This window comes from Miscanthus floridulus, chromosome 8, assembly GCF_019320115.1.
Source record: "Miscanthus floridulus cultivar M001 chromosome 8, ASM1932011v1, whole genome shotgun sequence".
NCBI lineage: Eukaryota > Viridiplantae > Streptophyta > Magnoliopsida > Poales > Poaceae > Miscanthus > Miscanthus floridulus.
In genome coordinates this window covers 98335530-98351324 of record NC_089587.1, presented here as the reverse complement: position 1 = coordinate 98351324, position 15795 = coordinate 98335530, and the positions used below count along the sequence as shown (strand labels likewise).

Below are 15795 nucleotides of genomic sequence, written 5' to 3'. Positions count from 1 at the left end.
CATAAAGATGATGAATCAATGATGGAGATGAGTGGGAGGGCTTTGGCTAAGCTCACAAGGTTGCTATATCAATGCAAATGGCCAAGAGAGTGAGCTTGAGCTGGCCATGGGGCTTAAATAGAAGCCCCCATGAAATAGAGCCATTGGCTCCTTAGTCCACTGAAAAGCGGGGCGACTGGATGTGCCGGTCAAATCGACCAGACGCTGGACCCTAGTGTCCGGTCACGCAATGTGTGCCATGTGTCCCCTGCTTCAAACCCTAATCACCTGATCTCAACAGTCATCATTTAAGTTGTGATCGGACACGCTACTTGAAAGTGACCGGACGTAGGACCTCAACGTCTGGTCATTTCTAGTAAGCTTCCATTCGTGAAAAATCATGACTCGACGTGTCCGATCATGCCCGACCGGACTTACCCAGCCTCTGGTCACTCGACGTCTCCTCTGTGCGTTGCCACATTAGCAGGACCAGACGCACCCCGTCAGCGTCCGATCACTAAGTGACCTAGCGTCCGGTCGAACACCGACGCCAATGTCTTCATGCTTCCATTGACCGGATGTGCCGGTTTTACCGAGACCAGCATCCGGTCAGTTACAGTGACCTCTGTCTTTTCTGTATAGAGCATCGGTGGTACCATCAGACTGTCCGCACTCTATGGCTGGACACTCCATCGATGAAGTTCCTAACCCTTGCTCAAATGTGCCAACCACCAAGTGTATCACCTTGTGCACATGTGTTAGCATATTTTCACAAATGTTTTTAAGGGTGTTAGCACTTCACTAGATCCTAAATGCATATGCAATGAGTTAGAGCATCTAGTGGCACTTTGATAAACCGTATTTCGATACGAGTTTCACCCCTCTTAATAGTACGGCTATTGATCCTAAATGTGATCACACTCACTAAGTGTCTCGATCACCAAAACAAAATTGCTCATACCATTTATACATTTGCCTTGAGCCTTTTGTTTTTCTCTTTCTTCTTTTCAAGTCTAAGCACTTGATCATCACCATGGCATCACCATCATCATGTCATGATCTTCATTTGCTTCACCACTTAGAATGTGCTATCTATCTCATGATCACTTGATAAACTAGGTTAGCACTTAGGGTTTCATCAATTTACCAAAACTAAACTAGAGCTTTCAATCTTCCCCTTTTTGGTAATTGATGACAACCCTTTTACAAAGATATGAATTGAAATTCAATTGAATCCATGTTGCTTGCCCAATCATATTTACCATGTGTAAAAGGATATGGACAAGTTTCATGAACCCCAAATGGTAGTAATTTCTCCCTCTACATATGTGCTAAGAGTTTGGATGGTAGCTTGCACATATGCTTAGATAGGAAATATAGGAGACAATGTCTACCAAATGATGCTAAGGTATAAGAGATGGACCTTTGAAGTGTGATACCAATCGGAGTGCACCAATATACCATCCTTAGCACCATTAGTAACTAGACATACACAAAAACTAGAATACCCTATGAGATCAATATTACAAGCAAGGGTCTAGTTTCCATACGATGAACATAAGTCTAGTTACTTTAGCCTATGCATGCTAGTTTTTCATTTTACCATTCAAGCATATAACTAGCATACACCACATAAGCATGGATATTGAAATTTAAAACTTGTGCTATGCAAGTAAATATATAAAATGCATATTCAAATGCATCATACAAGTTTGTGAGCTTGCTCCCCCTACTTGTGTGCATTTTTGATTGATCCCCTTACAATGTCATTTCATTTGTTTGTCCTCCTATCTTACTATCTTTGTGAATTTCTCTCCCCCTTTGTCAACAATTAGCACAAAAGGTGAGCTCAAATTATAGATAGGTTGGGATGAAACCATGTGAAATGAGGATCATTTTCCCAATTTGGTTCAATCTAGATTACTTGCAAAAGATATTTAACTCGGTTTGATCCAAGGACAAGCTTATTCACACCTCTAAATAAGGGTTATCTTGTACCATGTTGAGTTAAACACTTATAGCTTATTTTCTAGATCAAGCACTAGGTTTACAAGCCCACAAACATGTCATATGCTACCACTAGATCATTTCAAACATACTAGCAATAGTGGTACCATACAAGCATCAAATTCATTTGATTTTCATGAATGAACCTAGGACATGATAGGAATGACTAGATGCACTAAACAAGTCCTTAGCAATGGATGGATGACATGTCAAACAACTTTACCTTGCTTTGCTCGAAGGAGAGGCATGTCATATAATGGGGGGGTGCATCAACACATATTGGAGAAGTCAAGTATGTTCAATTCATTCCTTAGCTTGCAAAACCTCTTCTCATCAAGTGGCTTGGTGAAGATATCGGCAAGTTGATCTTCGGTGTCCACACTCTCAATGCAAATGTCCCCTTTTTGTTGGTGATCTCTTATGAAATGATGGTGGACATCAATATGCTTTGTTCTTGAATATTGAACCGGGTTGTTGGTGAGCTTTACGACACTTTCATTGTCACATAGCAATGGCACTTGCTTGAATTTGATTCCAAAATCACTCAAAGTAGCCTTCATCCAAAGTAATTAAGCACAACAACTACCGGTCGAAATGTACTCCGCTTCTTTGATTCCAAAATCACTCAAAGCAGCCTTCATCCAAAGTTCTTTGATGAACAAGATGGCTCGTACCATTTATACCTTTGCCTTGAGCCTTTTATTTTTCTCTTTCTTCTTTTTAAGTCCAAGCACTTGATCGTCACCATGGAATCACCATCATCATGTCATGATCTTCATTTGCTTCACCACTTGGAATGTGCTACCTATCTCATGATCACTTGATAAATTAGGTTAGCACTTAGGGTTTCATCAATTTACCAAAACCAAACTTGAGCTTTCACTCTGGCTTCATTCAGCAAGTGGTCACGTCCCATCCCACCTTGGCGGGTGGCACGACGCACCAAGGTGCCGAGCCACGACCCTATAGGGAGCAGACGGCGTAGAGGCCCCACCTTCATTTTTGTAGATGACATGAATTTCCTCCTAGACTGTAGTGGTTGTCGTATGTTTCCGTCAGCATTCGTGTCTGAGGGCAAATGCCGGCACCCATAACACTATAGGACAAATATCGGTGCCCACAACACTGTTTGGGCTCTAACATGCCTAGAAGGGCTTAAAGCGCCCGTCTGGTCATATCCTGATGGTACTTTCCTACAGGCGTGCAGGGTATGGTCCTCGGTATTGCGGTTGACTTGAGTGCCCCGTCTTATTTGTAGGTGTAGTTATGAAGGAGTAGCGCATAGACGTCGGGTGAGGCGGAGTCTGCCCCTGGACATCGGGCAAGGTGGAACCTAGCCCCTGGACATCGGGCGAGGTGGAGCCATCCCTCGGACATCGGGCAAGGTGGAGCCTGCCCCTAGACATCGAGCAAGGCAGAGTCTGTCCCTAGATGTTGAGCGAGGCAGAGTCTACCCCTAAGCATCGGGCGAGGCGGAGTCTACCCCTAGATGTTAGGTGAGGTGAAGCCCAACCCCTAAACGTCGGGCGAGGCGGAGCTAGCCCCCATACGTCGAGCGAGGCGGAGCCTGCCCCTAGATGTTTGGTGAGGCGGAGCCAGCCCTCGGACGTTGGGCGAGGCGGAGCCTACCCCCAGATGTCGAGCGAGGCGGAGCCAGCAATTAGTCATCGGGCAAGGCAGAGTCTGCCCCTAGACATCGGGCGAGGCAGAGTCTAGCCCTCGGGGGTCGAGCGAGGTGGAGCCAGCCCTCAGGGGTCGGGCGAGGCAGAGCCAAACTTCAGTCGTTGGTCAAGAAGTGTAGTTACGTTCTTATATGTTCGGAAGCATTAACGTTTGATGGTTATTAGCCCCTCCTCTTTGGGTACCCTAGTATTTGGTCGTCGACAGTAGCCCTCGAGCCCTCAGGTGATTCGGATAGAATCGCCTAGGGGTGATTTGACTTGCCAGAGGGTGCGCACGAGCGCACTCGATGGGTGTAGCCCCCGAGCCCTTGTGTGATTCAGATAGAATTATTCGGGGGTATTTTGATTCGCCAGAGGGTGCATGCGAGCGTACCTGACGGCTGTAGCCCCCGAGCCCCCGAGTGATTTGGTTAGAATTGCCCGAGGGGTATTTTGGTTTGCCAAAGGGTGTGCGCGAGCGCACCCATTGGGTGTAGCCCCTGAGCCCCTGGGTGATTCGGACAGAATTGCCTAGGGGGTAATTTGGACCCTTCACGGGTAAGGCTGTGAGATTTGGTGTTTTGATAACTGGATAGTTTGATTGGAGTCCTAGTATCCTATTCACGGGGATTTGGCAAGGGTCAGCCTGGATGAGACTCAATCGCGGGTCGAGATACTTGTGGTACTTGTGTGCCTGGGTTTTGGCCACTCGTGAGCCCATCCTTTATCGTAAGGCTGTCTTGCGATGGTCGTCGAAACTGTTGATGGGCTAGCCCTCGAACTCCTAGGCCTAGGTGGGTCGGAGGAATGCTTTTTGACCCATATCTCTTTTGCTGGTAAATAATCTTGGTCCGCCTAGGAAGGCAAAATGTCCGGCGCATCTTTGGAGGCAAAGGATAGGGATTGAAGGCGCATATCCTGCATGGTGACATGGTGACGAATCATGGCAAGCGCGGAGATCTAGATGGATAGTTGCCTTGCTCGCATCCGTTGCCCCTATAAAACCAAAGGGTTCGCCCCTAGGGTTTCATACATTGCCTCCTTGCCTTTGCATCTACAACCTCTACCGCTAATCACCTAAGCCTCCCGCATCTGCATCTCAGCAGCCGTCAAGTTTGCATCCATCTACCCCAATCTTTTAATGGAGTCGTGGTGTAGATCCAATGTCACCCTCTAGCGCCTAGAGGGCCTCTTTCACCATGGCCTTCTTTGTGCGTGGACCACCACTGATGAGTGGCGGCTACCTAGCAATGAGGATGCGTCATCACCGCCTGAAGGCTACGTTATGTCCTTCACTCACTTCCATGAGCGGGGATTAGCCACCCCCACCCATAAGTTCCTTTGGGGGTTGCTGCATTACTATAAGGTGGAGCTGCAGCACCTTACTCCCAACGGGATCCATCACATATTAGCGTTCGTCACCCTGTGTGAGGGGTTCTTGGGGATTAGTCCCCACTTCAACCTATGGCGGTATTTCTTCGCCATCACCCTCCTGAAGAAGTGGGAGAAGAGGCAAGAGCTGAACGTGCTGATGGGATGCGCCAGCATCCAGCTCTGCAACAACTGGGTCAATGAGTACTTGCCGACATGTCTGTTAACCCCTAGCAAGGGGTGCCATTTGCATTGGTTCTATGTTAGGAATGACACAGCTGCTCCCTTGCTAGAGTTTATCGAGCGCCTCATCGAAGAGGTCCCAAACTCATGGAGGAAGTGGGGGTGCCAAAGAAAGATAAGAAGAGGATGTAGTACCACCTCGCCGCCATCCATATCCTAAAGGAGAGGGCATGAAGGGGTCAGGGATCATCAGCGCCTACCACATGTGGAGAGTGGCACCGCTGATGAGGCACGTGCTTCCCCTGCACATGATGGCCCCTGAGGTGGTGCTTGATAGGACGACGCTCACCGAGGGAGCGCTCTCCCCATCCGAAGTGGTGTAGTGCATCAAGGAGGTGATGGAGCCTTCATGGGACGACGCTGGCACCATTCTTGATTTTGTGTATCCAGTGCTGGGGCATCCGCCAATGCAGCCAGAACTGGGGTACATTGACTTCATAAGTTCTCTTTCTCCATGCCTTATTTTTAATTGAACTCCCGACCCCTTGATGTTGGTATTGAAATAGGGGCACCAACCAAAGAAACTCATATTCCAGGACCACCTGCCTCCGCTGCCGAAGGACCCATTCATGGCGGCGGTGAATCGCACCGTGGCCGAGTGGCAGAAGAAGGCCAAGGAGGATAAGAGGAGGAGGAAGCAACAGAAGTTGCGGGCATGGGAGCGAGGAGAGGAGACAGACAATGATGATGATGATGACAATGATGAGGAGGATGACAAGGTAGTTGCCGACACTAAGTGGGATGACCTAGCGAGTGAGGATATGCTGACATGTATATACTCGTCCATGCAGGGGCCTTTTCCGTTCCATGCAGGGGAAAGCACGTCCGTGGGGCCAGTGGAGATGGGTCGAGCTATCAGCCTACCCTAGGAGATAGCAGGAGTGGGTGGGTCTGCCACCATGCCCGAGGTGCTAGCGCAGGGGGTGGCCCTACCGTCATACCTCATGAGCTATCAGGGGTGGGTGGATCTATCACCACGCCAGAGATGTCGGTGGAGGGGGGCAGCTCTGCTGCTGCACCCTCGAACGCAAGGGAGGTGGTCCCTCTGCCTAGGAGTAGGGGGTGGGCTCAAAATGGTCCTACCCTGACAAGGTAGAGCAGGGGCCTAGGGGTTCATCCCCCAAACGTCTCCACCGCCCAACTACGCCAACATAAGTCACCAGCTTCTCCATTTTCTCTATTTTTCTCTATTTTTGCCTATTGTCATCGTGGCTCATGCCTTTTGTTTCTTCTATAGTGTTGGCAAATGAGTCAGACGGGGCACATCTTTAGCGCTGGCGCCCAAGAAGAGCGTCACCATTCAGGCAAGGCGAGGGTCATCGCCTGACGTCACTCCCGTTTCGGGCGAGAGCGGAGCCAGCATCACAACCTCATCAGTCGGTCAGGCGCCACCCATGGTGGTGCTCATGCCCTTAGTGGGTCAAGTAGTTGATGAGGCTAAGGGAGCATCCTTAGAGGTCGCCGAACAACCAGCGACAGAAGCGATTTCGCTGCCAATGTCGGAGCGGGCGGAGCTACCGACCGCACTCGTTGTGTCGACCGCGGTGGGCGTGGTGTAGCCAGACGAGGTCCACTGATGGAGGTGGAGGTGACTATGGCTATGATAGATGGGTCATAGCCAGAAGCTATGGTGGCAGCGCCTGAGGCAACGGCGCATCTCGTGCTATCGGTAGCCCTAGAGACGACGCCCGTCGTGGGCAGGATGGAGGAGGTCATGACCAAGGGACCCCTAGACACCACGGTGGTTGTCAAGGAGACCAGCAAGGAGTTGTCCCTAGTCCTAACATCATAGGGCCACCACCCACCCACACAGGATGAGCCCCTGCTCTAGTGTGTGAGTCCGCGGGACCCATTGTCGGAACTCTTCACCCTCGATGGTGCCGCCGAGGGCATGGAGTAGGAGAGTCTCAACGAGGGGATCATGACCATGCTAGAATCTCTAAACTAGGCCAGGGGTGCCCTACGAGACATCATCATTCCCACCGGCTGGGTATTCACTCAGTCTTGCCTCTCGCTCTCTTCTTTCTTCATCTATTTTTGTTTTCTGACCACCGCCTTTTTTAGTCTTTTATTGCTCGCAGCCAGGAGAAATCCTGGTTCCTTCACAAACATAAGGAGGACTGGGACTACCTCATTGATGAGGCATGACTGCATAGGGACATGAACACCAAGCTCCGACAGAGGGTGGCTGAGTTGACTCCCCTTACCGTAGAGGCAGACAACCTTCGACGGCGGGAGGCCAAGGCCTGCTAGGACATGGAGGATGCCGAGAAGTCTTTTGAGGAACTATCAGAGAGGGCACGGTGGGATGAGAAGGAGGCCAACAGAGTGTGTAAGGAGTGGGATGAGCTGCTCTAGTGGGATGCCGAGACCCACCAGCAGATCATCGACTTCCTGTCTGAGGCCAAGAAGGAGTGGGATCTTAGGCTGGGAGTCGAGGAGAGGTCCGTGGCCCTAGAGCAGAGGGTGAAATTGGACGCCGAGGCAGTCGCTCGGCTACATAAGGAGTGAGATGAGCTATGCCATACTATGGAGAGGATCCGCTTGGAGCACGTCACGACTTGCAGGGAGCGCGACCAGGCCATCCGAGAGCACAACGAGGCGCAGTAGAGGAATAGCTCCCTCTAGGCCGAGCTTGGAACCATGAAAGCCCAGAAGTTAGAGGCTGAGGGTGCCACTGCCAGACTAGCCATAGATCTCTCCCAGGCGAGGAGTCTTCTTTAGGTGGAGAGCGATGAGCTCGATGTCCTGAAGATTGCCCTTGGCATAGTCTACGACGACCTGAAGGTGGTGCAGGCAGAGGGGACCAGCTCGCTCATGGCCCGTGCCATAGATATCATAGTGTAGGTACGCTAGCTAGAGAAGGAAGCACTTCGCTTAGGTATCACCCAAGCCTTCACCATCGCCCGCTCGCATTACGATGAAAGCATCGACTTGGAGGCGATGAGCCTTGGTTACGCGCTAGGCTACGAAGCCTCTGAGCTGGATGAAATAGAAGCGGCGGTGGCTCCTCTTGTAGAAACCCTAGCAAGCAAAGTTGAAGATATAGTTCTCCCCTAGAGGGGGTAGTTAGTCAAATAGGTCTGATGGACATTATCTGTAATCTGTGGACAAGTGTCGGCACTTTTGTATTTTGAAAATAGATTCGCAATTTCATTTCGTTAAACAAATTTGTAATTTTGTTTTGTTTGATTGAACTTGCTTTCTTCCCTTTTTGTATTAAAAAAGGGGCTCATGCAATCTGACCCTTCCATCCATTAGGACCGTAGGGCCCAAGGTGTGTAAGAGGAAAACTTTGATTATGCTGGTGAGCAAAGTTACCATAGCTATCGGGGCATGGTTTTTTTGTTGTCTGACCAGGCATGCTCGATTATTCATTCCCACAAACCTTGCCACTAACCTTAACATGAGGAATAGGTCCGATGCAGTGACTATTTCAAAAAAGGGGGTATTTATATCTTTATCAGCCCTCGAGTGAGATCCGACCCCTTGTGGTTGCTAGGGTCGGATGTCACTAGAGATCGAAGCGAGGATAGTGAAACTACTCTTGTATTCACACATACCCCTTCCTTATGATTTTAGCTATTGTTCTACGACCATGCGTTAGGTATCCCTACAAGTCCAACCTTCCCCAAGCCCCCATGCGTGGTGGGGATTCGGTCAAGGGTCGGTTCACTTTTGTGACTGTCGCCCCATCCATGGTTTTCACAATCAGAGGGGTTGAGGCAATGTCACTTGCCTCGATGGCTCGAGTGACACACTTGATGAGCTCGCTAACGGGGGTGTTCAAATGGAATCTAGTCCCATTGCTTGTGATAGGGTCAGCAAAGCCCTCGAGTGGCATTCTGTTGCTCCTTAACCCACCTTCCAACAGATTCCCCCTCAATGGGGATTCTATGGGCTCGGCTAGAGGCTGGATCGAATGAGAAGATTGAGATGACCCTATCTGCCTCTATGCAGGTTGGGCAAAGGCTGCTAAGGCTCATCTTTGTTTTTCTCCCCTGGCTCTTGTTCAATGTGAGGCGGCCTCAGGCCCGTCGTGGGCCGGCCTTCGAACCTTGATCTCTCGATCTAGGATCAGGTGGCTCGAGCCCCCGAGCCCCTTAGGGTCTAATAGGGGTTGGCCGTGTTTCATGCATCACCCTATCCTTGGTTTCCACAATCAAAGGGGCTAAGCTAACAACACTTGCATCGACAGCTCGAGTGTTGTGCTCAATGAGCTCGCTAACGGGCATGTTTGAGTGGAATCTAGGTCCGTCATCCGCTGACGGGGTCGGTAGAGCCCCCATGTGGCATTCCACTACTTCTTAACCCACCTCCTGGCAGATGCCTGAGCCATTCAATAGGCTCGGGTGGCCCATTGGATTCTCCTTGATGGAGATTCTGTGGGTTTGGCTCGAGGTTAGAATCGAACGAGAAAGGTCGAGATGTCATTGTCCGCTTCTGAGCGGGGTCGGGCAAGGCCACTGGGGCTCATCTTGGTTTTTCTCCCCTAGCTCTATTTGACATGAGGCGACCTCGAGCCCTTTATGGGGTAGCCTTCGAACCATAGTCAGTTGCCGCTCATATCGAATGAGACAACTATTGCTTTGTGACGCAACGCAAAGCGTTGAGATGCAACAACTGCATATGCAACACTTGGATATATGGGATGAATGTACGATATAATGGAAACAAAAGTGGGGGTCGGTGATGTTACCTTGGTGGCATGATTGATAGGGACCTTTACCGAACATGTCCGTGTGGGTTTCGGGTCCAACGTTCGCGACGGGGTCAGTGTAACCTGCATGAGCATCCCAAATTTTCGTTTCTATCTCTCAGCAGTGATCCGAGGCATTCGATCGACTTGGGTGACCTGACAGCTTCTTCTTGATGGAGATTCCATAGATAGGCCCCTCCATACCCTTCCCGAGAAGGTGGAGGTTAAGGTTTGGAGTGCGGAGGCAAAGACTGAGATCGCACTGGTGGAAAAAATGCCGTAGCCGCTAGGGCGTGGGGTTCTAGCAGCCCAACTAGGTTTACTCAAAGTTTGCGCCTACACCCCATGCCTCTAGTTTTTAAACGTAAGGAGGGGTCGAGCAAAGAGAATGTCTAAATGAGTAGACACTCTTGGCAGCCCCCGAGCGATGTCCATGCCCTTGCCATTGCTAGGGTCGGAGGCTCGGTAGTGAAATTGATACGTAAAGTAAGTAAATAAGGGTGCTTATCTTTCGATGGCTGTTTGGTTCCTCAACCTCACACCCATCGCTCGGTGTTCACCTGGGCCATTCGATCGACTTAGGAGGCTCATTGGTCTCCCCTTGATGGAGGTTTTGTCGTTGGGCCCTTCCAAGTCCTGCCTAGGAAGGCAGAGAGTCATCTGCATGAGGCTACGCCTTGTTTGTCATGCCCAACGTGCGGTAGTGGTGGGCTATGCTCAGGCCACATCCTGTTGACCAGGCACTATCTCGTCGAGTAGGGTGCGTCCTGTCGGTTAGGATGCGTCCCATCGAATTCCCATCCACATTGAATAGGGGAAGGGAGAGGGTTTTTTACCCCAATCCTTTGCCTTTCTCCAACTGCTATGTCTCCTTAAATAGGGGAAGGGGGAGGGTTCTCATCCCATTCCTCCACCTATTCTTGAGCTGCTACCTCTCCTCCTTCCTTCTCACCAAGTGTGTTCATGCGTCGCGGCGGTTCCTAAGTTAGAGAGCATGAAGTGAGAGAGAGGAGAACTCATAGATCCGTTCATGAATCCAGAGCGTGATGTCAAGCTAAAGGTCATCCAACATAGATGAGATGGTGCTGGCCACTTTCGCTGAGAAGGGGCCACTTCCACCAAAGGAGGAGGTGTACTAGAGGGTGCTACATGTCACCGGCTTTGTCACCATCTATGAGGCCTTCGTCAGGATGGAGCCATACGTAGACTTCTTTTGGCAAATCTTCTCTGGGCGAGCCTTGTCGGTGGGGAAGCCACCTAGTACTACGCCGATGGGGGGTTTCACCCTTGTAGCTGCTTAGGTTGGCCAGTTCATTAAGTTTGATGAGATGTCGAAGACATCCACTAGCCATGGTGGCCATACTTCAGTGAGAAGCGTCCCTATCTAGGACCTACCTCATCTTGAGGTGCCGTTGTCAGGGTTATGGCTGATCACGATGGCATAGTCCTCAGATGCCCTGGCGAAGACACCACGGTCACCGACATGGTGCTCGATGTTGCAGACAATGGCACCCACAGGGATCCCATAGAGTGGTAGGACGTTGCCGATGGAGAGCATGGCGCGGCGACCACAGTAGTATTTAGAGTAGAAGTGGTCAGCAAATGTAACCGTTTAGGTTGTGGGAGAGCTCCCATGTGAACAGGTTTTTGCATTCATGAATACATCAGTCCCTTTTTGTGATGAAATCACTTTGTAAGGAGAAGCTTGTCCCATCCGTTTCCTGGCAATGGTCATGCCATTTGGTTGATTCGGGCTACCTACTGAAACAAGATTTTCCTACGGATATAAAGGATGCGGACATCCTACACAATAATTTAGTTAAGCAGGGAAGCCAGGCAGCAAAAATTTGTAACAAATGGACAAGCTTTCAAATTTTGTTACAACGAACAACTTCTTATTTCTTCTCCCCTTTTTTTGTGTAAAAAAGGTTTAGCGCATCCCGACCCTTTTCATGGTTAAGGTCGCAAAAGCTCAGAGTACGGGTGAGCCAATTCTGATCACGCTAGTGAGCAAAGAGACCATAGCCATCGGGGCATGGGTTTCCCACAGTCCTACCAGTCATACTCAAGAATTGTTCCCGTAAATCAAGCTCCTAGGAATTAACATGAAAAAGGAGGGCATGCACAAAGAATGTTTGTTGGATAAATGAGCTCACATCAACCCCCAAGTGAGGTCTGACCCTTTGCCGTTTGTAGGGGTTGGATGTCACAAAAGATCAGGGATTTCGATAACAAAATTGATAAGAGAATGTATGCGTTTATTTAGGGGTAAAAGCGACATAGCTGCTCGATGTTCCAGGCATTGGTGAAGACCTCACTGTCGATGGTTTTTAGCTTGTAGGTGCCTGGCTAGAGTACTTCCACGACAACATAAGGCCCCTCCTAGGGCGGGGAGAGCTTGTGGCGGTCCTTATTGCTCTGTACAAGACAAAGGACTAGGTCCTCGATGTTGAAGGCTTGGCCCCACACCCATCGGCTATGGTACTATCACAACGCCTGTTGGTACTTGGCTGAGTGGAGGAGGGCGACGTCACATGCTTCGTCCAGCTAGTCCATGGCATCCTCATGGGATGCCTTGGCTCCCTGTTCATCATATGCCCTGATCCTTGGTGCTCCATAGTTGAGGTCGATTGGGAGGATGGCCTTGGAACCGTAGATCATGAAGAAGGGCGTGTAGCTGGTGGCTCGACTGGGAGTTGTCCTTAGGCTCCAAAGTACTGCAGGAAGCTCGGTGACCCACCGTGCACCAAACTTATTCAACTGGTTGAAGATCCTAGGCTTGAGGCCCTATAGGACCATGTTGTTTGCACACTCGACCTATCTGTTCGTTCGGGGGTGCGCGATGGCGGCCCAATCGACCCGGATGTGGTATTCATCATAGAATTGAAGGAACTTCTTGTTGGTGAATTGTGTGACATTATCTATGATGATGGAGTTTGGTACTCCAGAGTGATGGATGATGTCGAGGAAGAATAGCACGGCTTGCTCGGACTTGATCACAGAGATCGGCCGAGCTTCTATCCATTTGGTAAACTTGTCTATGGTGATGAGCAAGTGGGTGTTTCCTCCGAGCACCTTCTTGAGAGGTCTAAGCAGATTGAGCCCCCAGACCATGAAGGGCCACATGATGGGGATCATCTAGAGTGCCTGGGCTAGGAGGTGAGTTTGCTGAGCATAGTACTGACACCCTTCGTAGGTGCGCATGATCTGCTCGGCGTCGGCTACTACAGTGGGCCAGTAGAAGCCTTATCGAAATGCATTTCCAACCAAGGTTCTAGGCATGGCGTGGTGACCGTAGATCCCACCATGGATATCGCTTAGCAAACGCTTCCCCTATTCGATGGGGATGCAGCACTGTAGCATCCTGGTGTGGCTTCGCTTGTAGAGTTTGCCCTCCATAAGAACAAAAGACTTGGCGCGACATGCGAGCCATCGAGCTCCCATCTTGTCCATCAGTAGTGTGTCATAGAGGAGGTAGTCAAGGTAGAGTACCCTCCAGTCGACTAGAGGGTTGAGCTCTCTCGTTGGGCCTTCTTCGAGCTCCATGACTTTGGGGCCAGACGAAGCCGACGGTTGGTCAGCCCCCAAGGCTGAATCGGGGGGGACCGTCATCGGCCTATTCTGACCCCTCATAGTGGACCGAGGGCATGTGTTGGTCATTGGTGAAGATACCCATTAGCACTGGCTCTTGGCTGGATGTTGCCTTCACAAGTGCGTCAGCCACCTCTTTGAGGCACCTCGGGATGTGATTGAGCTCGAGGCCATCGAACTTGTCTTCCAGTCATCAGACTTCTCGGTAGTATGCATCCATCTTGGTGTCATGGTAGCTTGACTCCTTCATGACTTGATCGATGACTAGCTACGAGTCTCCCCAAACATCGAGACGTCGAACGCCCAACTCGATGGCAATGTGTAGGCCGTTGACGAGCGCCTCATATTTGGCCACATTATTTGAGGGGAAATGGAGATGAACCATGTACCTCATATGTACCCAAAGGGGTGACACGAAGACCAGCCCTATGCTAGCACCCTTCTTCATCAATGATCCATCAAAGTACATCTTCCAGTACTCTTGATCGATGACCGTCGGTGGCATTTGGACCTCAGTCCATTCTGTGATGAAATCAACTAACACCTAGGACTTGATGGCCTTTCAAGGGGCATATGTAATGCCTTGATCTATTAGCTTGAGTGCCCACTTCATGGTTCTCCCCGTGGCATCCTAGCTTTGGACGACCTTGTCGAGGGGGAAGGATGTCACAACCATTATCGGGTGTGACTCGAAGTAGTGGCGTAGCTTCCTCTTTGTGATGAGGACGATGTATAGGAGCTTTTGGATTTGGGGGTAGTGGGTTTTTGAGTCAGATAGGACATCGCTGTGAAGTACATAGGGCACTGTACTTTGAGGGCATGCCCCTCTTCTTCCCGCTCCACTACTAGGGCGGCGCTAACCACTTGCATGGTGGCCGCTATGTATAGCAGAAGGGATTCTCCATCGGTTGGAGGAACCAAGATCAGAGCCTTTATCATAAGTAGTTTGACCATGTCAAGTGACTCCTAGGCCTCGGATGTCCACAATGTCATCAATGTAGGCCTCAACGGTCCACCTGATGAGGTCCCTGAAACACTTGAGCATACAACACTGGTATGTAGCCCCAGCGTTCTTCAGACCGAACGGCATTGAGATGTAGCAAAATGATCCGAAGGGGGTGATGAAAGATGTCCCAAGCTGGTCGGACTCTTTTATCATGATTTGATGGTACCCAGAGTACGCATCAAGGAAGCAAAGGGTTTCACACCTCGAGGTAGAGTCAACTATTTGGTCTATGCACGACAAAGGAAACAAATCCTTTGGGCATGCTTTGTTGAGACCCGTATAGTTGACACACATCCTCTATTTCCCACTCTTCTTTCATACAAGAATAGGATTGGCTAACCACTCTGGGTGGTATACTTCCTTAATGAATCCGGCTGCCAAAAGTTTTACTATCTCCTCGCCGATGGTCCTATGTTTCCCCTCGTAGAAGCGATGCAAGCATTGCTTTACTGGCTTGGAGCCTGGGTGGATCTTCAAGGTATGCTCGGGGACCTCCCTCAGAATGCCTGGCATATCCGATGGTTTCCACGCAAAGATGTCTTTGTTGTTGTGGAGGAAGTCGATGAGCGTCCTTTCCTATTCGAAGGAAAGCGTGGTTCCAATGCGCACCGTTTTGTCCTCAGTGGTCCTGAGGTCTATGAGGACTTCCTTGGAGCCTTCCACTGGCTTGAAGGACCCAGTCGACCTCTTGGTGTCGGGCGCTTCTTCGGTGACCTCCCTCTTGATGGCGATGAGCTCTTCGGAGGCGATGATTGCTGCGGCATGACCACAACACTCAACCTCACACTCATAGGCGCGCTGGAAGGAGGTGCCGATAGTGATGACCTCACCGGGGCCTGGTATTTTTAGATTTAGGTATGTATAGTTGGGGAAGGCCATGAACTTCATATAGCATGGACATCCCAGGATGGCGTGGAAGGTTCTGGGGAACCTGTCCACCTCGAAGGTGAGGGTTTCCATCCTATAATTGGACGAATCCCTGAAGGTAATGGGTAGATCGATCTGCCCAAGTGGCATGGCCTACTTCCTAGGCACGATGCAGTGGAAAGGTGCTCGGGTTGGACAAACACGTGTTCGGTCAATGTCCATTTCATCGAGCGTCTTGGCATACATGATGTTGAGGCCACTGCCTCTATCCATCAGTATTTTGGTGAGCCACTTCGTGCTAATGATCAGGTCGACCATGAGCGGATATCTCCCTAGATGTAGGATGCTCTCTAGGTGGTTGGCCTAATCGA

At 50.2% G+C, this 15795-nt stretch overlaps 1 protein-coding gene across 1 annotated transcript; it reads right to left on the bottom strand.

Annotated features, from left to right (window-relative positions):
* Positions 1-15133: 15133 nt before the first annotated feature.
* LOC136469621 (uncharacterized) lies at positions 15134-15574 on the bottom strand. Its single transcript, XM_066467740.1, has one exon. The coding sequence runs from the start codon at positions 15572-15574 to the stop codon at positions 15134-15136; it is 441 nt and encodes a 146-aa protein (XP_066323837.1).
* Between the last annotated feature and the right edge of the window lie 221 nt (positions 15575-15795).